Source organism: Giraffa tippelskirchi, chromosome 11, assembly GCF_054371585.1.
Source record: "Giraffa tippelskirchi isolate mGirTip1 chromosome 11, T2T-mGirTip1v1.2.pri, whole genome shotgun sequence".
Taxonomy (NCBI): Eukaryota; Metazoa; Chordata; class Mammalia; order Artiodactyla; family Giraffidae; genus Giraffa; species Giraffa tippelskirchi.
In genome coordinates, this window is record NC_137285.1 from 107679202 (window position 1) to 107704609 (window position 25408).

Here is a 25408-nt window from a genome sequence, read left to right on the forward strand (position 1 = left end):
GAAGCATTGGAATTATATGGTGCTTTTATTATCTTGTGGAATGTGTGTCCCTGGGGTACTCCTTTGAGTTCAACTTAAATGACAGTTTAATTCTCTGTAAATGAGCACTAATTAAAATGCTGGGGGAAAGACTGTCATAACTGAATAATGAGAATAATGCAGCATACATTTGTTTAAAGGTTCCTGTAAGCTGAATTTAGGGATCAAAAATTGGTCTCTAGGAGCTCACAGGCAAAGCCAATTCCCTGAAAAGTCTTTACTGTTCAGTGCGTGTATTCACTAAGCTAAGTCTGTGTCTTGAGTAGGAATTGTTTTCAAGCTGCTGTGAGAGTCTAACTCTTACCTTTGCATTTGTCTTTAGCAAAATGTCTGTGAACATAATCCTCAATCTTAGACTTTGTGAAATAAAGACTGGAGTGGAACCACGGTGTGGAAATCTCTTTCTGATTTCCCTTAGGTATCTGTGCTTGCCTCTCTAGATTCAAGTCTCTAGGAGGGAGTACTCTGACATAATGACACTTTTACAAAACTGCAGAATCAGACAATGCCAAGACTCTCAAAGTGTTCAGAAGAAAGCAATGTGGCTTCATGGAAACAGCACTGGATTCAAATCTTAGCCTTGTCAGTAATTCTAAGACAGGATGTAAGTAACAGCCCAGATCCTCATCATTTAGTTAAACATGTTTGGAGGATAAAATGAGATGATGCATTTAAAAGTAACTTCCAGAAAAATGATACAGACAATCTTATTTGCAAAGCAGCAATACAGACACAGAGTATGAAATAAATGTATGGATACCAAGGGGGAAAGGACAAGCGGGATGAATCGGGAGACAGGAATCGGCAAATACACACCGCTGTTGTTTAGTCGCTAAGTCGTACTGGATTCTTCTGTGGGCCGACAGACTACTCTGGCCATGGGATTTCCCAGGCAAGAATACTGGAGCAGGCTGCCATTTCCTTCTCCAAAGGATCTTCCCTACCCAGAGATCAAAGCACGCCTCCTGCACTGGCAGGCAGACTCTTGACCACTGGGCCACCAGGGAAGCCCATAACATATTACTATGTATAAAACAGATAACTAATGAGAACCTACTATATAGCAAGGAAACTTCTCTCAGTGCTCTGTGATGACCTAAACGGGAAGGAAACCCCCAAAAGAGGGGATATATGTATATGTCTGGCTGATTCTCTTTGCTGTACAGCAGAAACTGACAGTGAAAAAGCATACTTTAATAAAAAATAAATTAAAATGAACATGAAAAAAATAAAAGTAACTTCAAAAGACTATATATATACATATATTTTACACACACACACACATATATATATATATATATAAATGAAATAATGCCTTATCTTTAGCAATTGGTTGACTCTGGTATAAATGATGTAAGCCTTCTATTTCTTTTCCTAACTCAGATGACTCTGGTATATACATACATTTTAACAAGTTAGAGCCATTTGGCCAAGCTCATTACACTGGTATATTATTAGGAAAATCTGAATTATCCTAAAACACAAAATATATCCTTCAACCCACACAATGTCCAATTTATATACTAGCCTCCACCCCCAGCTGCTGAGATAATTGGATTGACTTTCATGCTTCTCAGTTCCTACGTTCCCCTTGGCCCTTCCATCCTAGTAATAGTTAATTTCAAAGGTTCAGGACTGTATTGAACCCAAGCTACTCAGTGAGTTTCTGTTCTGTCCTTAAAGATCTATGGGAAAAATAAATTCTATAACCTTCTTCTATGCCTAACAACTTTTACAGTGAGTAAATTCTGTACAGTCTGAATTCTTCAATTGTGGAAAAAAAAAAAATGTCCCCGGGGCCACCCATTGGGAGGCCTCCCATACACACACTAATCCAGCCCAGCTTAGCGGCCCTGACAGCTCCAGCAGTGCTGCTGAGACACCCTCCTTATGAATATTCAAAGGCAATCTTTCACTTACAAAAGAAACTGATATAGCCATTATGGCCTGTGGTTAATCAGACCTCCATTCACTTTCCTCTGCTTTGAGAACTGTCATCAAGAAAACGTGTTGCTAAGCAAACTTACTGGTAAGGACCTGGTTCCCGTAAAAATGATTGCCCAGAGGCCAACTTGCTTAGAAGGAAGGAGCAGGATTTTTTCAGACTCTAATTTGATTTCCTATAAAATCTAAGCTCATCATTCAGTTAAAGGAAGATTGGAAAGTTGCTCATACATTACTCATTTTAACAAGTTAGAGTTTACACACACACACACACACACACAAATACACATGCACACACACTCACAACCACCAGGTCCTTCCACTTGCTTCTGTAACTGCTTTTTGGAAAACATCCAAGCTTAGGCCAAGGAAATGCATAATAGAGAAGCTGCTGACTTTCCAAGCATCTGGTGGATTCACAACTTGCATTGAGCCTTACATAATATATCATCAATATTCATTCTTTCAGAGACATCTATCTTAGTCATTTCCACCTCCCCCAGGAAACATGATCAGAGGAAACATAAAGGACTTTACATCTCAGATTCTTAATGAAGAGGACACAGGACTAGAAATTCACTTCCCAGCTTTGCAATTCATTTTCAGTCAACCTTAAAAGATCACTTAAAATTATCTGTGCCAAGAATTCCAAAACCCCCCAGTGAAGAATAACACTCTCTCTATGACACCAAGATGAGGCTTTATGCCTGCCCACACAACAGCTTAGTAACTTCTGTAGGTATCTGGATTATCAGATTCCAACAAGGTTAACCAAAACCTCTACAATCTGGGTACTATTTCCTCCAGTAAGTGGTGGGTCAGAGGTCTCCATTTCCCATTCCAGGCAACAATTTCAGTTTTCCACTTGAAAAATAATTCAAGGAGATGTGACAGACTCCTAGGCTAGGATTGTTGTTATTGTTGTTCAGTCACTCAGTAGTGTCTAACTCTTTGTGACCCCACAGACCACAGCACTCCAGGCTTTCCTGTCCTTCACCATCTCCTAGAGATTGCACAAACTCATGTCCATTGAGTCGATGATGTCATCCAATCATCTCATCCTCTGTTGCCCCCTTCTCTTCTTGCCCTCAATCTTTCCCAGCTTCAGGGTCTTCTCCAATAAGAAGGCTCTTTGCATCAGGTGGCCAAAGTATTGGAGCTTCAACTTCAGCATCAGTCCTTCCAATGAACATTCAGGGTTGATCTCCTTTAGGATTGACTGGTTTGATCTCTTTGCAGCCCAAGGGACTCTCAAGTGTCTTCTCTAGCACCATAGTTCGAAAGCATCAATTCTTCAGCACTCAGTATTCTGTATGTCCAATTGTCACATCCATACATGACAACTGGAAACATCATAGCTTTGACTATATAGACCTTTGTTGACAAAGTGATGTCTTTGCTTTTCAGTATGCTGTCTAGGTTTGTCATAGCTTTTCTTCCAAGGAACAAGCATCTTTGAATTTCATGGCTGGAGTCACCATTCACAGTGATTTGGAGCCCAAGAAAAAATCTGCCACTGTTTCCATTTTTTCCACATCTAGGATTGGAATTTGGAATTCCTTGGAAGTGGAATTCTGACATAAATAACCAAATAGATTAACCTCCAAGCTACAACATTTATTTTAGAAAAATTACTATACTAGAAAGTAGAAATAGATTACAGATTTTTCATACAATATCAACATTTGATTGCTATACTCCCAATAATATTGCTTATAAACTTTTCCTAGTCTTTATTATAATAAATGTGATTAGAGAATGATGTGTAACCCCTCAAACTAGTTTATTTTGGTATTAATACTGTTCGATATAGGATGAGTGCTAACAAGCACTAAACTGCCCTCTAGGACTTTTAAGCTCCACTCAACTCTAAGCATCTTAACAGCAGAAGCTGTATAATATTAGTCTCTGGATCCCTGGCACAGTACTTGGTATGTGTGAGATTTTGATTAATCAGTTTGAGTTAAAAATTTTTGAATTGGCTAATGTGATATTTTCCATTAGTTTGATGGTGGCCATAGTTTGGTATTTCTCAGAATATGGTCCCAAATCATCTGAGACTTGTTAAAAGATGCAATTCCCAAGTCCTACTTGAGGTTTACGGAATCCCAGTGTCTCTTGGTGGGAGAGACAGGAACCTGTTAACAAATTTCCAGGTGGTTTTGGCCACATCTTGTTTAGAGAACCTCTGCTTTGCTTTTTGTTTTGTCTCAAAAGCATCATTTTAGACTTTGTTGGAACCCTTGAGTCAGCACGAAACAAACGATGGTTGCAATACATGAGGAATTACGTACATTTAGATGCTTTTTCTTCTGTTTACTCAATTTATTCATCGGCTTGCAACTAGTCAAGTGTGACTTCTTAATAGCATGGGTCACGATTACTCCTTCAATCAACTCTTGGAGTCTAATGTTCGATATAGGATGATGTCTACATCTTATGGAAAGGGTTCTTATGTGGGGCAGCTGTGGGTTTTTATAGTCTGCTATGAGTAAAATGTGAAAGAACCCTCAAAATGAATATTTGAGTCTGCTCTCCTGAAAGCCATGCTCCTTGGGTGTGCCATGGCATAGCTTTACGAAGAAGCCCTCCTCCAATAACAGCTGATATGAAGCAGGTTCTCATAGAAGCCTTCAGTTAAGTTTTTCATCCAACCATCTTTGTTAGAACTGACATGTCTGGCACTTCTGTCAACATTGTACTTACAGCCTCTGTGACATGTCTGAAATTACTCAAGGGTAGTAAGCAATAGGATATCTTTTCTTCCTTTCATCTTGTACTCTGTGTCTCTCCTAAGCATCAAGAAAAATGCAAGATGAGATGCTTATTTCTACACAGGTGACAATGTAGCCACGGGAATTAGGAGTTAAATATAACTCGGCTTCTCAGACCCCAAAGGTTCAGAGAGTTAAAATCAAAGAAGGGAAAGGGGTATACGCTGAGTCCCCTAGCAAATCAGCTGGAAAACCAGCTTTTCAGGACTAACTCTGGGCCTCTAGACATATCTCGTGTTCTCCTTGAAGGGCCAAGGGCCCCCTCTGATGGTGCTGATCAGTCTCGCTGCTTCATGACCTGCATTCTATTCTGGCTGTGCTGAGAGTTGTTGATTTCATTTAATGATAACCACTGTTGTTAAACTGTTATCTTTTAAATAAGACCCCTGATTCTGTAGTCACCTTGGCCCATATGTGCCCTAGACCACTACCAAATGTGCAAGGTACAAGACTGGGGTGGAAATGAAAGAAAAGAGTAAAAAAGGATTCTACCTCCCCCAGCATTAGAGTGACTTCAGTAAGTCCCCCCCCCAAAATGTGATTATTTCTAGGTCTCTCATTAGTATGAAAATTATTTCAGTTAATTTTCTTTTTCAGTTTTTAAAAAATGACATCCCTCAAAGAATAAAAATAATAACACTAGCCACGGGTTCTCTGACTCAGAGTCAGAGGCACTGACCACCCCCAAGACCAAGGTTCTCTGCTCCCCACCAATCAGGGGCCTGGGACAAGAAGAGTGCAGGGGCTGTCCCTGCTAGTTGTCCTGGTCACCGCTGACACTACAGCTCCTGCCTGTCCACTCCCCTAAGAGATGCCGAGGAGTCTCACAACCTGCCCAGCTGGGCCACAATGCCCTAGAGCAGCCCCCTTCCAGACCCTCTGCTGTGTCCGACTCAGCCAGATCTGCCGGAGATGAAGACGAGCCCCCTTCAGCTATCCGATAAAATTGGGAATTATATCAGAGAAACCGAATTGGAGCAAGTGGTTGTCTCTGACTCAGCTGGCCCTGGGGAAACAGTGACTGCCAGCAGGTGGCTCAGAACAGCTCTGTAATATTCATTTCATGTTGCTTAAAGATGTGAAAAAGACCAAGCCGACCAGCTTCTGGTGTTTGACAAACCAGACTGCCGTTGGATCATATTTGAACAGACAGCTGTGTCTGAGTGTGCCAGGGAAAGACTTCCCAGGCAACTGAGTAAGGTCAGTATAAATTCCCTAGCCTAGTAAAGAGCTGGGATGTACCTTATCCTCTGAAAACCTACTGGCAAGTTAAATGTGCTGCTGATTCTTTCATATATGCACATTGATTCATTCAGACATCATTCATTTACTGGTCACTCAACAATTACTTCTGGAGCTCTAATCCATGCCCATCTCTGTTGCTGGAGCTGGGCACACTGTCCTGGCCACCACAAAGCCTGAAGGCTAGTGGTCAATTCTGCCCATACCTGTACTTTCTCATGAGTCAGTCAGAACCTTTCCTGGACAACCTACTGGCTGAAATTCTTGCTAAAAAAACAAGATTGTTCAAATTATTTTTTAACTACAAAATAAGCAGGAAAATGAAGCATGTATATCCTGAATTCTAAGTCAAACAGAGGTTTCTGTCTAACCCAGGGATGGAGCTAACATTGCCCAATATCTAATCTCATCCTCCCTCCATCTTTTTGCAAGAGCAAGCCTGTATAAAGCACCATGTCCTTATAGTCAGAGAGAATTTAATTTAGATTCTGTCTAGAAATAAAACAAAGCAATAAAATCACAATCCTATAAAAGGCAATGCTTTATTTTCTGGATAAAGCCTTAACCTAGCAATGCTGCTGCTGCTGCTAAGTCGCTTCAGTCGTGTCCGACTCTGTGCGACCTCATAGACGGCAGCCTACCAGGCTCCCCTGTCCCTGGGATTTCCCAGGCAAAAACACTGGAGTGGGTTGCCAATTCCTTCTCCAATGCATGAAAGTGGAAAGTGGAAGTGAAAAGTGAAAGTGAAGTTGCTCAGTCGTGTCCGACTCTGTGCGACCCCATGGACTGCAGCCGACCAGGCTCCTCCATCCATCGGATTTTCCAGGCAAGAGTACTGCAGTGGGTTGCCATTGCCTTCTCTGAACCTAGCAATAAATAAGGGCAAACAGTATCTGAATTCCAAGTCAAGTGACCACTTTGTCAACTGAATGCAAAGGCAGCCATCTTCCTGTACATATTGATCACATACAGTTGGTCAGTCAGAGCCTTCCCAGCTCTCACTGCATATACTTCTTAACAGCTTATTTACTTGACTGTTTAGAGGATATCAGATTGTAAACAACAAACCAGTAGGAGAGTGAGAAAAGCTTTCAAGTCAAACATGATGACAAGACAAGTGCAAGTTGATAATGTGGCAAGAAGAACTGGCATTAGGCACACAGCTACTCTCAGCCATTAACCATCTAATACAACCTGAAACCCAACCTATTTATACCCCTTCGCTTGACAGATGAAATAACCAAAATCCAATCCAAGAGAAGTCAAGTTTTAAGATGATAAAATATATGATACATTTTCTACAGATTTCCATTCACAAAGAATTTTAAATAAAATTCATATTTGCATGCATTTTCAAATAATGTATTTCCAAATAGTACCTTACTATAGAATGATGGTTTGTAAAGTTTGTTAAAGTTCTTAGATGTTTATCAAACCCTTCAATCCTCATAGCAACCCTGTGAGGCAAGTAGATAAGTGCTCATTTAGCCATTGTTCGTTCATTCTTTTCATTTGTGTGTGTGTGTTTTTTTTCCCCCATTGTACTGGATCTTCACTGCAGCATGCAGGCTTCTTGAGCTGTTGTGCATAAGCTGAGTTGCTCCTCCGCACATCAGATCTTAGCTCCCTGACCAGGGATTGAACCCACATCCCCTGCATTAGAAGGCAGATTCTAAACCACAAAAGAAGTGTCAGTCAATGAGCATTAGTGCAATAGCTTCCTATTCCAGGCATTGTGCGTGGCTATTATCCTGTTCTCGGCAGCCCCGAGCCACAGGTAGCCATTAAAATTAACAAAATCTAAACAAAACTACACTTGAAGACTACATGTTGGATATGGTGGCAAAGGAGACAAGGAGCATAAGGGTATCTGCCTGTTCAGGTCCAGAACATGGCTCAACATAGCCCCTGCTCCACACCTAATCCCTTCTCTTGTTAGTCACTTTTGTTTTGTATCTCCGGTACGTCCCATCCACCTACCTGCAGGTAGCACACTGCCAAAACCAGTTAGGCAGGTGACTGTCTCTCCTTTTCATCAATGATTTCCAGGAACCCCATATCCACAATTGGTAACCTATGCGGACACGACTGACGCGACTCAGCAGCAGCAGCAGCAGCAGCAGCAGCTAATGTTCTGCAAATGGTTTAAAAACTTTTGTTGTTGTCAACTGAGAATGTTCCTATTGAAGCAACCTAAGTCCTTTTCTCTTCTTTGCCTGGACCTTCAGTTTTCAGAGAGAGCATCAAGACAATAAAACTCTCATTTATCAAAGATGCACTGCATCACCTTTCACCGAAGCTATGTTCACTGCTGCTGCCTTCCTCCAGAACAAACCTGCTATCTGATGCACCTCCCCAGGGAACACTCATGTCTTTCTCTCCACCAGGAAATTACATGTTGAAAAGGAATGGTCTTTGGTAACTCAGAGCTTTGCGGAAGTTTAATTTCTTTTTTCTTTTTTAATCTTTATTGAATGATTTTTTTTTCCTCGCCATGCAGCATGTGGGATCTTAGTTCCCTAACCAGGGATCAAACACATGCCCCCTGCATTGGAAGCGCAAAGTCTTAACCACTGAACCACCAGCAAAGTTCAAAGTTTTGAGGAAGAACTGAAGAGCCTCTTGGTGAAAGTGAAAGAGGAGAGTGAAAAAGTTGGCTTAAGGCTCAATATTCAGAAAACTAAGATCATAGCATCTGGTCCCATCACTTCATGGGAAATAAATGGGGAAACAGTGGAAACAGTGTCAGACTTTATTTTTGGGGGCTCCAAAATCACTGCAGATGATGACTGCAGCCATGAAATTAAAAGACGCTTACTCCTTAGAAGGAAAGTTATGACCAACCTAGACAGCATATTAAAAAGCAGAGACATTACTTTGCCAACAAAGGTCTGTCTAGTCAAGGCTGTAGTTTTTCCAGTAGTCACGTATGGATGTGAGAGTTGGACTGTAAAGAAAGCTGAGTGCCAAAGAATTGATGCTTTTGAACTGTGGTGTTGGAGAAGACTCTTGAGAGTCCCTTGGACTGGAAGGAGATCCAACCAGTCCATCCTAAAGGAGATCAGTCCTGGGTGTTCATTGGAAGGACTGATGTTGAAGCTGAAACTCCAATACTTTGGCCACCTCATGCGAAGATTTGACTCATTGGAAAAGACCCTGATGCTGGGAAGGATTGGGGGCAGGAAGAGAAGGGGACGACAGAGGATGAGATGGCTGGATGGCATCACCGACTCAATGGACATGAGTCTGGGTAAACTCCAGGAGTTGGTGATGGACAGGGAGGCCTGGCGTGCTGCGATTCATGGGATCTCAAAGAGTCAGACATGACTGAGTGACTGAACTGAACTGAATTGAAAGAAGAAAACAGTATCTGCATGCAGAAGAAGCATTACCATAGCCTAGCAAGAAAAAAATAGAGAAACTAGGGTAGATATGATGTAGTAAGCATCCCAGGGGTTAACCCTAAGGATAATTTGAGGATTTTAAAAGGATAAATGTTCTCTATGAAAGAAATTTAATAAAATAAATAACAGCAATGCAAAGAGGTGATTCTGTGATCCAGTCAGAAGATGCTTAAAGAAACTATGAAAATGAAAGCTCAAAGAAAAATGTAGACTCTGTTGTCACCATCAAAGGCTTATTATAGATAAGGACACTGAGGAAGTACGGCAGCCTTAGCCAAAAACTGAAACTGCCTGGCCCTGAAGGTGAGTTCCAAGGAGGTCCACAGCAGATGGAGCCCACAAGGAATCATTCCGCCCTGGGTACACTTCAGCCCACCAAGCTGAAGCCTTCCTTTCTCCTTCCTATTGCCCAGCCACTGGTTTCCAGAATGTAAACCTGCTCCCTCTTAGACTGTAGTCTTATTCCTAACCTAGGTGATTTGTGATCTACATATACAACGTATGCACAATGTATATTATATAGAGGAAACACAACAAAATCTGGGAGTGGTGCTGATGACACAGGGCATCAATGTCAGATAAATTTCTAGACCTGAAGCCAAGTCTGTAGACACACCCTAAACAAAGTCTTGAAATGCAAAGTTTGATTAAGTATGGATACTTAAAATACTAAAACTTATCATTGAAGGAAATTTCCAAAGAAAACTGTAAATTAGTATAAACAGTATAGCCACTGCAGTAACAGTATATGTGAAATTTCTTAAACCCTATAATCACAGCAAGGGTTCTTTGTCGACCTGAATTATGACTCTGTATGTAAATAAACTATTCTCTGGTAGGAAAAAGTCAGGAACTAGAGATGTCTGTTATTCTGTGGTCTTTCCAGTTTCAACATTTTATCGTTATATCACTTTATACCATGTCTTTTGAAGATATATACAAAAAATATGCCATGCTTTCCCCCATAATAAAATGAAAACAAAATTCTCAAATTTGCAATTTGAGACAGATGGCTTGGTTATGCAGTATGAGCACCACTGTCCTAACTAGACTGTTGATTTAATTTGTGAAATTTGTCTCTGAACAATGAGAGACAGTTCTTGGATTTTTTTAAGTTCTGAATAATCCCACTAGAGTATCAAATTATCAAACATCTTGGTCCCAGATAAAGTAAGATCAAAGACAAGTGCAACAGATACAACATGCGCTTGTATCCCAGAGACCATCAGAGGCTAAGCATGCTTGTGCTTCAGGTCTTTTATTGTATCTGCTTCAAGACAAAAATGAAAGTAGTGTATCACCACATGAATTCCAGAAATGAGGCTAAAAAGTCTCCAGCAGCCTCCAAAGAAGTCATTTCAAACACAGGATCTACTAGGTTTCCAGGTTGGAAGGAATATTCAATTGCTCTTGTAGTACCTGAGAAGGAATTTATACCACCAGCATCTGCACACATCTCTCCTAAAAAGGTTCCCTTCTGGTGGCTGGAAGATGGTGACCAGGCTTTCTGCCAGAATCACGTAACGGAGCCAAGAGAAGGCAAGGCTGAGTGCCAAAGAATTGATGCTTTCGAATTGTGGTGCTGGAGGAGACTCTTGAGAGTCCCTTGCACAGAAAGGAGATCAAACCAGTCAATCTTAAAGGAAATCAACCCTGAATATCCATTGGAAGGACTGATGCTGAAGCTCCAATACTTTGGCCACCTGATGCGAAGAGCTGACTCATTGGAAAAGACCCTGATGCCGGGAAAGATGGAAGGCAGGAGGAGAAGGGGACGGCAGAGGATGAGATGGTTGGATGGCATCACCGACTCCATGGACATGAGTTTGAGCAAACTTCAAGAGATAGTGAAGGACGGGGAAGCCTAATGTGCTGCAGTCCATGGGGTCACAAAAAGTTGGACATGACTGAGCGACTGAACAACAACAGTCCAAACCAAAAAAAAAATATGCAATAGCATCAACTCCATGAGCTCAAAATATACAAAAAATCTCTATATTGAACCATAATACACATGGCATACATAATTCCTATAGTCTGCCTAGAGGCAGTGAGCACAAGGTCCCTGCCAGGTCTATCCACTTGGTACAATAGATTTTTCGTGCTTTTGAAGCTGATATCCAGTAAAATGATTTCTTTTTACATTCTTTTTCAATAGTCCTTTACAGATAATGAATGCAAAACCAATGCCCTTGAAATGCCTTTATACATTCCTCCTTTAGCAAATTTTACCAATTATGATGTGATACAAATTCGATAAGAATTTGGCAGACATCCGTGCATTTTGGTTTCATCTAAGTCATTCACCAGAAACACACACCCATTTGGTATGGGGGCAGGGGGGTTACACTAGTGTCAGAAGTCCTGAGTGTATGTATGGTACCTCCACCCACTAATTGCACATTTCTCTAGCCTTTCCATGCCTCAGGTGCCTAAGCTAGAAAATGAAAATTACCCTACCTCACAAGCTGTTAGAGGTCTGAATACAATCATCCTTTTGCAATTGTAACTTGTGTAGTGGAATGCATGTTCCACTGGTTATAAAATTGAGACAACAGGTAAAATCTCCCAAATGGACCTGGAAAAGAAACATGTCTCATCAACCTCCAGAGTCAGGAGAATTTTTTTTTTGTTAATTCAGAGAGGTATGTTTGGTAACAAAGCAAATAATAGCTGAGCATTCACTATACACCAGGCTTCGACCTCCCCCGTGCATCGTCTCATGGACTCCTTCCAGGAACCTCCAATTTTATAAGAAAGATGATGGAAGTTTAATGAGCCCAGCCTTTCTGCCCATGGTCACTTCCCAGTAGGCAGGTGAGCCAGCGTCCAAACCCTGCTTATTGTGACTCTGAGATCCATGCTCTCAACCACTCTGGAGCTGTTTGTTTACAGAGCTGTGGATTCATGAACCCAGCCCCCTAGTCTAACATCCACCCTCCCCACCCTTCTGCATCCTCTCAGTGGTCGTCTCCAGCTCTACACTTTTTACTCTTGTTCTTCTCCTTCCGTGAATTAGTCCCCTCTGCTTCACTGAATTGTCTGCATCCTGTCTGGCCCACTGGAAGCCTTGCCTTTAGTACACGTCTCTGTAACAAAATTCTATTTCACACTCATCATTCTCTGTCACATTCATTGGTCAGTCAGGTCTTAGAACCATAATATACTTTGCTTGGCTTTCCTGTGAAGGCATAGAATATGTAAATGTGTCTCTTTTCTCTTTCCACCAGTTTCCAAGACAGTAGGAGGTTAACAGAAAACTTCTCAAATAATTACTGGGAAACATTAACGAAACTTGCCTTACTTGAGTCTAGCCTGGGGATCCCACTTCTGATACTATTCCACAGCAAAGAACACCATATACACTATGCTGTGAGCTGGTAAGCAAGACAGGTCCCCTTCCTTCCCCAATCTGCTCAGTTTATCAGAAAATATAAAGAAGCAACTCTGTTAGGTTAAGAGAAGAACAGGTACTGTAGACACACAAAGTAGCAGCAGCTACCCTAATCTATGGGGTGACAAGACAGTTGTTTGGTGAGTTTGGTACCTAGCATGAAATTTTAAGAATTATGTAATAACAACAATCAATGCATATTAAAAGTGTCACTTCACCTAACCCTCTCACTCCCTCTGTGAAGCAGATGTTCTCATTATTCTTTTCTACTATTAGGAAAACTGAGGTGATGGAGAACAATTTGCCCAAGGTTACTGTCAATGGTCAGAAGATCAGACCCAGGCAGCCTGGCTCTCAGAGACCACACCTCTCAACAGTATCCTGCCCTTCTGCTCAAGTATCGAACAGATGAGCTGTTACAGAGGGAGAGAAAGAATGGTCCAGCCAAAGGCCCCATGGATATTAAGGACTCGTGGGGAGTTCAAGCAGTCTACGTGGATAAACTGAAGGAGCTTGATATGGGCTCTAAAGTTCCAGGTGAGTCTCTGGTTACTCTGAGATGGACTTCTCCCAGTTGGGGCATAGGACAGTGACTGAACCCTGGAGAGACAGCCTCTCTCTGTTGAGAGGTTTGTGGTTCTGCTACACAGAAGCCTTTGGTGAGCTGGGCCCCCAGGGACTGTGCTCTGCTGTGTCTCCCCTGCCCGCTTGCCCCAGGACTGGGTGGAGTCCTCCCCACCAGCGGATCTCTGACTCTCCCTGCAACACCAGCCTGCCCCCAGCCCATGGCATCAGAGGATCTCGTATGATCCCAAGGGCCATTTTAATTCATGCCTCTGCTTCCAGACAGGATTTTATTATACAGTCAGACTAAGAAGATTCCATAACCCATCATCTCCCATTTCCAGGTCAGATGGTCCTTTCCATGAAGATATGCTTACTTAGGTCTGATCTAAACCCTTCACGCTAACAAGGCCTGAACTCCCAGCTCTGCATCCTTGTGTGGTAGCAATAGATCATCACTGAGGAGACTCCCTCAAATACCTGTGATGTAGCCACACTTGGACCATGGAGTCAGGATTTGCCTCTTGGCTCTAGCACTTTGGGGCTATGAGACATTAGCCAAATTCCTCAACCTTCTACAAATTCAGCTTTCCACCTGCAAAATGGGCACAATAATAACACCAACACATGGATTTGTTTTGAGGATTAAATATAGAGAAAAGGCTGATTAATACATTGCCTAGCTTATCATACATGCTTATCAAAATTTAGCTTTAAAATGCAAGTGAAAAACTAATTTCACCTGCATCTTAGGTAAATATGTACACAACACAGGGACATATGAATCTCTGGTCAACTGTTTCAGGTTGAACAACAATAACAACAAAAATCAAATACCTAAAAATAGGTACTATACTTTTAGTCTTATTTGCCTCAAGTGGGCAGAAGAATAGAAATCCACTTTTAAATGGCAGCTTTATATCAGTTACAAAGGTGTTAAATAAATCCAGAAAGGCAAAAAGGCAAGACTGCAGACAGGAATCATCCCACAGTTGCCATGACAACGAGGCAGGTTACCTGGACAAAGATTTTTGGAAATCTCTTAAAAGAATAGCCAGAGATGTTTCCGTATATTTTAGGAAGGACAAAGCCTTCCTTTATCTCCAGCTAAAGACAAACATCCACTTGTTTGCTAAATATCTCCCAATTAACACAGGGCGAGATCTGAGAAGATCTGGGATGTGGTGCACAGGCAGGTGGTGGGGTGCAAGGGGACTTGGCAGGGGGCTTCAAGGTAAAGGCAGGATCAGTGGAAAATGCAAGATTAAACTGCCCAGGATCCCCATTGTTTCATTTCAAATGCCCATGGAGCATTCATTAAAAAGCATCATTCTCATACATGGAGACCCCCAAATGCTGCAAATTACACGTACAAGAAACTGAATTCCTAACCAATAACACTTCGACTTTTATTAACAGTACTGACATGAAGAAAGTGATAAAAACTCTGGTGAGCAAGACTTTCTCTGCAAGTCATTTTTAATATGTAAAGGAATAGAGAGCTTCTGATCCCCCACAGGCGCCTTCTCTCCAGCTCCTTGGGTGTCACACATAGGTCGTGCGTCTCGGTGGGTATGTGTTTCCCTGCAACAATCTGCAGTTTACACTTAACATAATAATCTTGCACACCTCGCTCTCATCTTTCAGTTAATCGATAGTATTTTTAAAGCAACAAATAGGGGCTATTTGTAATAGTATTTCCTTTAATTGCATATTTTTCAAACATGAGACTATTAAACTAGCTGTCTATGAAAGCGGTCATTCAATTCTCCTCTGAGGTGCCCCTTCATTCTGAAAGGGCCTCCCTCATCAAACTCAATAGCATCTCTTGGCTGCCTGAGAAAAAGCACTGGAGGGAGAAAAAAAAAAAGAAAGAAAGAAACCTATTTTCCAGATCAAAGTAATCCCTACTCCATTGCCATGGCTCCAGACGTCTCTTTCTTCTTTTCATTGACCAGACAAGGTTCTTCTCAGCAAACCTGCTTCATTTTTTTTTTCGCCTGAATTTGTTTTCTCGTTGGGAAAAGTGGTCATTAAAGTATTAGTTTAGGTTGATTGGTTCTTCAGCGGCGGAAGAGGCTTCTGATGCTTTGTTTTCTTTGACATGATCTCAAAATAGTGGCCTGATTATTATACAATATAGAAATAATAACTCAAGGCAGCAGGCTTGCTTTTGGAAGCCCACGCAGGGTGTTGGGCGTATGATGATGCCCCTCACCTACTGGTATTTTCATGGATGCCTCCAGGGCCTGAGTGCCTGGCCATACTGCTGGATGCTGCTCCAACTTCCCCCCCTATCCTGGCCATGGAGCCCCCCTCCCATGGACCAGAATTCTCCCCAAGTTGTCGAGGCTGCGGAACACTTGTGTCCATTGATATCGACCAGTGGTGCATTCAGTAAGAAGAATGGGGACAGAGAGAGGGCCAGCTTTGATGTCTCCAGGGGCAGGAAATCACTCAGATGATTCTTCCAGGGCCACTTGGCAGCAGGTAGAGGGTGTGACAGCTGGTGGGAAGGTCGGTGACTGGGATGTGACTGCTGAACCATATCGGGGAACTATGCTGCCCTTGCAAACAGAAAAGTTCATTCCTCTAGTCTGGTGGGGGGTAGGGATGAGGGAGAAAGATCAGAGGGCCTGGCACATTACCACCTGGGAACAAGAGAATTCAAAATTGTCTAACAATGACATGTCAGAAGCTTTCATTACTTTGCAAGACCAACTGGCCCAAATCTTCAAGTCAATCTAACAAGAATGTATGACTGTCAACACCTATGAGGTGGGATTCATTGTGGTTAATCCATGGACCTTGAATCAGAACTTGAAGCCTCTCTTTACCCATTTGTTAAAATAGTTTATAACATGTTTTTGTGAGAAATAATAATTACTACATACTCACTATGTGCTAAACACGGTGCATAACACTTGACATGCATTATCTTATTTCCTATTCACAACAACTCTACAGAATATTTACTCCTAAATGCCCTTTTTCCTTATTAAGAAACAGGCAGAGAGCATTGAAGTAACTTATCCAGAGTCATGCAACTGGTAAGGAAGCCAAGATTCAAATCCAATCAGCCCAAACTCTAGAGCTCTATTAGCCACCACTTAGGAATTAAATGGAATAATATATAAAGTATTGATTCTGGTACCAGACACAGCAATATTACTGATCATTTTACTTTGCCAACATCATTATTAAACTCCCTCTGTTGCTTTGTCCAAATGAAAAACAGTATATGACAACGCTTCAAGAAGTGAAAGGGCTTTATGAAAGCAAACAAATTAAAAAATGTGATAACTGGAGCTGGCCCACAGGAAAATTCACAATATTTCTTGATCCAAAAGTTCCATGGAGATGATGCACTTAAACGGAACTCGCTGGGGCAATGAGGGGAATGAAAGGCGCATGGGAACGAGGGCTCATTTCTAGAGGTGGCTCAGCCAAGGGTGTGGAGGAAAGGTCTAGACACTCTGGTATCATGCCTGCCTTAGCTGGGTGGAGGTACAGATGTGGGTGATGTTTCAGGGGTAGTCAGAGTTGGGGGGAAGGAGTAGACAATCCAGGGAGCCAACCACAGAATGCCCAAACACACATGCACCACCCTTCAGGCTTGGAAAACACACACTCCCAGGGATGAAATCTTCGCCCACTCTTACCTCAAGCCCCCAAGGAGTCAAATGTTATTGCCATCTGCAAATTCTTCAGGCGACTCAGAAAACTTCATTCAAAAGCCTCCTTCATTTCTTTATTGGATTAGTACTTACTGAGAACCTTCTATGTGCTGAGCACAGCGAGGCACAAAGGAAATGAATCAGACTGATAGGTCCCTGACCTGTAATGGGGGGAAGTCGTCTAGACTCAAGGCTAGGGTGCTCTGTTGTCAGGATTGCTAGGGGCAGGCGGGGCACGCCGGGGTGGGAGGAGGTGGGGTGACGGCAAGCGGTGGGACCTGGGAAGTCTTTTCAGAGGAGCTGCCACTAGGGGTGAAGATGAAGGCTTTTGTCACTAAGGTCCTTCAAACTGAATTTGCTTCTGTCAAATCTGGCCAGCAGATTTCCCTGGTGACCCAGTGGTTAGGACTCCATTCTTTCACACCAGTGGCACAGGTTCAAACCTTGCTCAGGGAATTAAGATCCCGCAAGCCGTGTGGTATGGCCAAAAAGAAAAAAATTAAATTATAAAAACACAAAAACTTTCCGGCCTGTTGTGTGTAAGAATAAATGTTTGAACACAGTGCTGCCTCAGATGCTAGAGAGGGCACATAAATGAAGTAAAAGATAGTACCCCTATACCTCAAGAACATAAAATGTAACAGTGAAACCAAAAAAGTGTCAGTAAAATAATTAGATAACCCAGGTGAATGCAAGACAATGCAATTACAATTGTGGTTTTATGACTGTGTAAAACTCTGTAACTTCTCAAATTCCACATAGCAACACAGAGTGGGTATTCACCACAGAGCAACGTTTGATGGCTGTGGACTGCTTTCACGGAGGCTGGGGAACATTCCTGAATGTGTCAGTCACCTGGCACTTAGGAAACATCTACTAAGAGCACAGCAGTTAACAGTCACCACATTCTGCCACAGACCAGCTCTGCCACAAGCCCTTGAAGCTGGGGAGGCCTTCTGACCTCTCAGAGACCATTCTGTCTCACCAGCAAAATGAAGATAAAATGGCACCTATTTCTAGGGCTGAGGTGAGGATGAAATGAGATAAAGCAAGAAAATGATTGACCCCAAGTCTACCAAGAGTAAACTCTCAATGGTAATAATGAACTTAATGAAATTTTGATTATTTTTAACTGTTTATTTTTAAATATAAGTGTATATAGAAATAATAATATTACTCATGAGCTGAGTGCCATGGCAGATGTAAATGCAGCTAATTAACAATTTTAGACTCTTATCATGTTCCAGTCACTGTCCCAGGCACTTCATATGTGCTAACTCATCTGATTCTCACAACAATATTTTCAGAGAAGTATTGTTACACTTGTTTCAAGGGCAAGGAAGCATGCATAGAGAGCAAAGAGTAATTTATTTACTGTAAGGTCACACAGCAGAACCAGGATTCAAATCCATGCAGTTTGGCTCAGACTGCATTCCCAACCACTCTGCAATGTTGCTTCTTGTCATCAGAAATAAGATAGAGGCCTTGTGATGAATACTATAAAGCAAGTTGGCCTATGGTAAGACTCAGGAGAAACAAAAATCATACAACTATGGAAGAAAGAGCTAATGAGAACTGCCAAATCCAAATGGGAAAATCAAGGAGGCGCTAGCAAGAGTGAAATGACATAACAGCTAAGAGAAGCAGCAGAATGCTGTGTCACAGAAATACCAGGAAAGGAAGTTATCGAGCCAGCAGGTGAGTCACGTGTCACACACTACAGGGATGAAAGGAGGGTGAGCCTAGAGAGCAACTAGGTGGTACACAGTGAGGAGTGCAATCAAAGGAGCTCAGATCCCATGAAGGGTGGAGGATGAGGTCAAATCACAAGAGATGGTGGAAGAGCGATGCTACTGCGTGCAGACTCACCTTTCAAAAAAGTTGGTAACAAAAGGGAGGCGAGAGATGAATGTTAGTTCAAAGGCACTTTTCCCCCTCCCAGATAATGTTGTACCTTGTTCATCAGAGTGGAACTTGTAAGCAGAGAAAGAATAGAGATGTGGGAGAGAGCTGTGGCCAACCTATGAATGAGGATAGAACCTAGAGAGTTCATCTGGCTCCCATGGGAGCTCCAAGGTTGGCAAAGAGGAAGACACATCCTCCTCTGATTCAAGGAGAAGGACGGGAAGAGAGGTGAAGATTGGGAGAAATTTGGATATGGAGGGAAGCTGAGGAAACTGACATCAATCAGATGGTACCCACCTTCTTAGCAAGGAGGGTTCTAAGAAAGGAACCAAGGATGCTGCTAGAGATCACTTAGGTAAGTCATAATGGAAAATGCCATTGCCTTATTTTGGCTGCCTGGCAAACTCCTACTAATTCTTCTAGGCTCAAACCACCTCTCTAGCCCCCTAAGTGCCCAAGCAGAGATGGAGACTGTCACCTGCACTTGTTTACTTACTCCTGTCTGATGTTATCAGTCACACGATATGATCACTATTTTTGTGTGTGTCTCTCTCCCCTTCTAGACTCAAGACCTCCATGATAGAGCTGTGCATGCATGCTCAGTCATGTCTGACTCTTTGCGATCCCATGGACTGTAGCCCTACAGGCTCCTCTGTCCACGGGATTCTCCAGGCAAGAATACTGGAGTGGGTTGCCATTTCCTCCTCCAGGGCCATGATAGAGACCATATCTTAATTTCTCAAACATCTAACCAATACAAAATGGTATTTGGTTAACTGTTGAATGAATAAACAAATTACTCCATAAGTCATACATAAAAGAATTGCAATTCAGATCCAGAAAAGCTGGGGAATAGCATTGTAGAACTAGCATCCTAAACATCTGGGTTCATTTCAGATAGAAAGTCTGCTCTTGGGCAATTACCCTAACTGCTCTGTATCTAATAACCCAGGCTCTGAAAAATGGGAACCGCAGTCCATGGAGCTGGGAGCTTCATTAGAGAATGCCAGTAAAGGGCTTTCTAAGTGGCAAAGCAGATGATTATAGAAAATGCTTCTGAAGGGAGAAGGATGACAAAAATGTGTCTCCAACACAATGTAGCAACTTCCTTCCAGGGTTTCCACCACATCGCACTCTAACACAAGCAGTTACAGAGGATGCAGGGCTCTCTCGGAGTCCTTGGCACTGCTAGTTCATGAGGTTGTGTGTTCACTGAGTTCAGGAACTGCTGTGAAAGAGCATTTGTGAGAAAGTATGAGAGCCGTGTCATGCAGTGCCTCCCAGCTCGGGGCCACCGTGCTCCCTGGTTAACTTCACATGCAGCTTTTCCTATTGTTCTGTCCTGTGGCTCCTGACTTCCCCCTTGAGTGAATCACCAGATCACTGAAATGGATTTGACCTTTGGAAATACATGTGCGCTCCTGGGAAGTACATGATCATTTGTCACTGCCATTCACCAAGTGTTAGCTAGATAAATAGATACCCAGTAAGCCCTGGAAGCAGCTACCAGCCCATGTGCACAAGGTGTGATACAATCTAGTCCAGCTGAGCTGAAAAAACAATATGACACTGACCAATAAGACGTGTTAGTGCATGGGTATGGTCCAAGGCTTTATAAAACAACAAATTTATGACTGACATATTCTGTACTCATTTCTAAGGCTGTAGAAATCTAAGACATAATGTACTTCAGATGGCTGGTCCTAATATAGAGGAGCAACGCTATGGGAAAAGTTTAGAGAGATGGTAATTCTAAATATATGTTTTATAGCTCAGTTGGTAAAGAATTCGCCTGCAATGCAGGAGATCCCGGTTCGATTCCTGGCTCAGGAAGAACTGCTGGAGAAGGGATAGGCTACCCACCCTAGTATTCTTGGGCTTCCCTTGTGTCTCAGCTGGTAAAGAATCCGCCTGCAATGCGGGAGACCTGGGTTTGATCCCTGGGTTGGGAAGAGCCCCTGGAGAAGGGAAAGGCAACCCACTCCAGTATTCTGGCCTGGACAATGCCATGGACTGTATAGTCAGTGGGGTCTCAAAGAGTCGGGCACAACTGAGAGACTTGCCCTTGCACTTTCTATACACACAAACACATGCATTCAAACCTGCTTCTAGGGTTGATTTTGCTTAAGATATATTCATAATTGGCTGTCTCCCAGTACACACACTCCAGGTTAACTGTACCTGTGATAAAAATGGGTAAAGATGGTCTGGGATTTTTAATTGTCAAGTTAATCACAAGGTATCTATACACTGGAGAACAGATCAGAGTTGAAAAGATCAGTAGGAGAAAAAAATGGGATTAGAAGAGAGGAAAAGAACATAAAGCAGAAAGAGGGATAAGCAGCAGAAAATATTGGTAGCTGTGGGTTTCAGTCAGTGGTCCTGATTCCTTCCCATATTTTTCATCAATATTCACTCAAACATTCCCAGAGTAGGGACATTTCAGATTTGAGGAGAGCCTTCAATGACCACATGCCTGATACTGAAGATCCTTTGACTTTCTAAAACTCTAGAGTCTATTTCTTATTAATAAAGCAGTTAACAATCAGTGGTTACTCCCCAACATTAAATGCAGAATATTTGCCACCACCATATTGGTTAGTTGGTATCTACATTATCTAGTTGATCTCAATGTTAGTCGCTCAGAGCTCTTTTCAAACTTACAGTTAGTTGGGAGAGAGATAAAATAGCAGGATTTATTTGTTATTGATATAACTTTGGGGTCACACAGAGGCTGAATGCTCTTTAGTCAAGAACACTCTATGGAAGCACATTGGAAAGCTAGAGTCAGTGACTTTGAATACCACTTCTAACTGGAAAGTTGTATGACTGAATGACTTCACAAGAAAATCACCAATATTATTCTATGATATGGACATCACTGCAACATCCCATCCCTGCTGGAAAGGCCTTTTGTTCATTACATAGAAGAAACTGTTAAAAATGGACAATTATACTCTCACTCAAACACCCTGTAGCGCTCCTTTATGATGTCTGGGTCCCAAGGGACTGACTTTGCCATGAGACTAAACTCCCCTGGCCCCAGCTCATCACTCAGACACATTTGTCTGCAGTGGGTCTTAGCTTGTGTTCTTTTCTGGCCAAAGTCAATGTAGATGTTTTAGAGCTCAGCATTATCTTAGAAATTTGAGGTCACCTATCCCATCAACAGTCAAACAGAGAACATAAACTTCATTTAAAAGATTAAATTGTTTAACAAGTACATCACCAATGTTACAAACGTAAGTTAAAAGAGTTAGGGAGGCATTTGTCTTTTTTGAGATCTAGGACTTAAGTCCAAGCACTGAACACAAAAAGATTCAAATCCAGAAAGAAAAAAAAAGAGGGTGACAGGAAAACCAGCACTAAGAGAAAAGTGGAGTCAAAAGGCTATATCATGATTAAAACTTCCATTATGCAACTAATCAAATGTGGGGTATATCAGAGGCAATTGGAATAAAAACTAGAAACACATGTACCCTTAGAATCCAAGACCTCTAGAAAAACGTTATCCATTAATAGACTTATAAAAACACAGGCTCAGGCTGCCCAGTGACCATTTTATATTTTTTAGAGAAGCAGAAAGTAAAGTGATTATCTTAGGGAAGCTTAGATTTATTATTTTTGGTCTATGACTTTTAATATTTTATTAAAATACTATTTTAGAGTGAAGGCGCAACAAAGCCATGACCAGAACTTAAGGGCCAAGTTCTGAAAACCAAGTTAAACTATGAAATTCTCTTTTTCCCTTAAAAAGCTTTCAAAGAGAGAAAACGAGTTTGTTAAATGGCAAAATATATCAAAATGTACAGTATTCATAGAGAGGGGTTTTGATCCAATTATCTGCCTCCATTTCTCCTGCCTGTTTATGCATTTAAATTCATGCTTCATCAATTATTACTTTTGTTGTCTCCCAAACCAATCTCCAAATACTTGAATGCTTTTCTTTCATCCATCTTAATCTCTTGCCATGTCTACCATGGTTGGCAAGCATCTCAAAGAATCACTGAAATGCTTTGAAATCACACAAACCCAACTTCTGCTTTTCCTTAGGTAAGACAGATTACTTGAAGTGCCTCATACAAATGTCACTAGAGAAATTCTCCATTCCAAATCATTACTCTGTTCTGTCTTTCATTTGTATTGAAGTCATTATAACTTTTCAAAGCATTTTTACAGTGACCACTGCATTTTGGTGTTTGTTTCTTGAACACACTTCAGAGAACATTACAACCACAAATCCTTTATCAATCACCTCACCCACCAATGAAAGTTATGTCTGGAGTCTTGGAGCCTTTTGGTAAACTGATAACTTGTCATTCTCATTCCAGGCAAGTAGGTGTCTATTCCAATTTACCTGGCTAGAACACAACAGTAGTCAGCACTCAAAAGAGACAGTGCTCAAGTGACAAGTTATATCAATTCAAACTGTAGAAGAATCCAGAAAGTCAAAATGCATGCCTTCTTAATCCTTGTAATGTTGAGAGTAGAGATCAGTGTCCTTCAATGACTCCCCTCAAGTAATGTGTCCATGGTGTGTATGGCCTCTTCCCATCCTGACATGTCCTCATAATTTAACATTCCTGCTAACGCAGAAATGAAAACTGAATGTTTTACTGGAGCTAGGTCATGCTGACAGTGATAGCAACTGACAGGAGATTAAAGGAAACCAAAGATACTGTGTTGAAAATGTCTCATCAAGGTCACCCACTCATGATAAGGCAAGTGGAGAGTGCAAGAGAAAAACAGGCTTATCACTTGAGAATCAGCAGAGACAACTTTGCTATCTAGTTACTCCTCTTCAATCCCATCTTCTCTAGCCCATACGCTTTTAAGCAAGTTCATTATTTTAAAACTACTAGACGCTATGCCTCCTATGGGCTTCCCTGGTGGCCCAGTGGCAAAGAATCCATCTGCAAGGCAGGAGATGTGGGTTCGATCCCTGGGCCGGAAACATGCCCTGGAGAAGGACATGGCAACTCACTCCAGGATTCTTGCCTGGAGAATCCCATGGTCAGAGAAGCCCAGCAGGTTACAGTCCATGGGGTCACAAAAGAGCCAGACATGACTGAGTGACTAACAACAATGAACATGTCTTCTTAACAATGCAAGCTACCCTGATGAAATGGCACTGCCACCAACTTCCCCAATCCTGCCAAGTGGAAGCAGGCTTTCCCATGGCACCCAGCTCACCTTTTACTACCGCATGACTTTCTCCCCCCAAACTGTGAACCTTCATGTGTTTGAAGCATGCCTTCTTCTTCTTTCTATCTTCCTGCACGTTGACAGAGCTAGCCAGCTACCTATGAAAATTCATGATGCTCCTGCTATCATAAAATTACTGCTGAGAAACTCCTACCAAGCCACAGACTACATTTTCCAGGTCCATTTACACCTAGTGGCAGCCACGTGACCTAATCTCAGCCAATGGAAAATGAGAAGGTGTGCATTTCGCTTCAAGGCGTTTACAACACAACACATCTCCATGCTGTCTTCTGCCTGCTGCCAGCTACATGCTGAGGCTGAGAAGGGCTCAGGGGCTGGTTGAGCTGTGTGATGGAAAGAACCTGGGTCTCTGGATCACTGCCCTAAAGAAAGTTACTGTCACCAAAACCAGAAATCCATGTGCCTGATGCACAGAGAGGCCAAACTATACCAAAATGTTGGTCTGGAACAGAGAAAGGTTTACTGCAAGGCCCTGCAAGAAGATGGATGGCTCATACCTTCAAACCCCCAAATTCCCTGAAAGCCTTCAGCAAAGCTCTTTTCTAGGAAAGGTGAGGGAGGGGCATGGTGAGTTGTTGCAAACGTCCTGACGTAGATCCTATGTTCTTGAGGTCAGGTCGTGGTCAGGTAATGATGTATCTATAAATCTCCACCAAACAAATGTTATCCTCTGTTCTGACAAGAAAGGGCCAGGTCCCAAGGTACAACTGTCATTGTCTGAGGTCCCAATTCTGGCTGAGAGGAGGCAGATCTCAGCTGGCAGTCCCTCAAGGTCAGGTCCCCAGGCTCTTCAGGGTGCCCAGACTGTGGGGGGCAGACTGCATCCTGTGAGGACTGCCACTGCCATCAGGTAATGGGAATGGCAGACAAGGTCACCACTGCCTCAAGGCCTGGCCCCACCAGTGGGCAGCTTTGATGAGGGCTCTGGATTCCTGCAGGACACATCCTTCAGTTTATTCCCTGGGCCCCCAGGTCACCTACTGACCTGAGGCCAGATGAGCTGGAGGCCTCCAGGAGAAGGCCAGGATCTACCTCTTACCTCACTCTGCCTGATGACCATCACTCTGCTGACCACTGGCTGAATCACCCACTAATGGTCACTCATTGACAGTTGATCACTCGGGGAAGGATCCAGCTCTGGTGCTGACCAACGGCTGAGCAGGACCACTAACTGTCACTCGTTGGCAGTTGGTTGCCTAGGGGAGGGGCCCACTATGGCATGTAACAATGGCTGAGCAG

At 42.4% G+C, this 25408-nt stretch overlaps 1 protein-coding gene across 29 annotated transcripts in view; it reads right to left on the minus strand.

Annotated features, from left to right (window-relative positions):
* LOC145526208 (uncharacterized) overlaps window positions 1-25408 on the minus strand; it is a 418885-nt gene that overhangs the window by 254407 nt on the left and 139070 nt on the right. For 12 of the 29 annotated variants that reach the window (XR_014068761.1, XR_014068757.1, XR_014068760.1 and 9 more), the window contains exon 1: window positions 25209-25345. The exons of 10 other annotated variants lie outside the window; for them this stretch is intronic. Coding sequence is in view for 8 of the 19 variants with exons in the window: in XM_081541326.1 (XP_081397452.1) it covers window positions 25209-25229 (21 nt within the window). In the remaining 11 variants the exon portion in view is untranslated. Of the gene's footprint in view, window positions 1-7979; window positions 8134-11863; window positions 11982-25208; window positions 25346-25408 lie in introns of those variants that run through there. 7 more of the 29 variants (XR_014068754.1, XR_014068746.1, XR_014068749.1 and 4 more) reach the window with 3 other exon arrangements.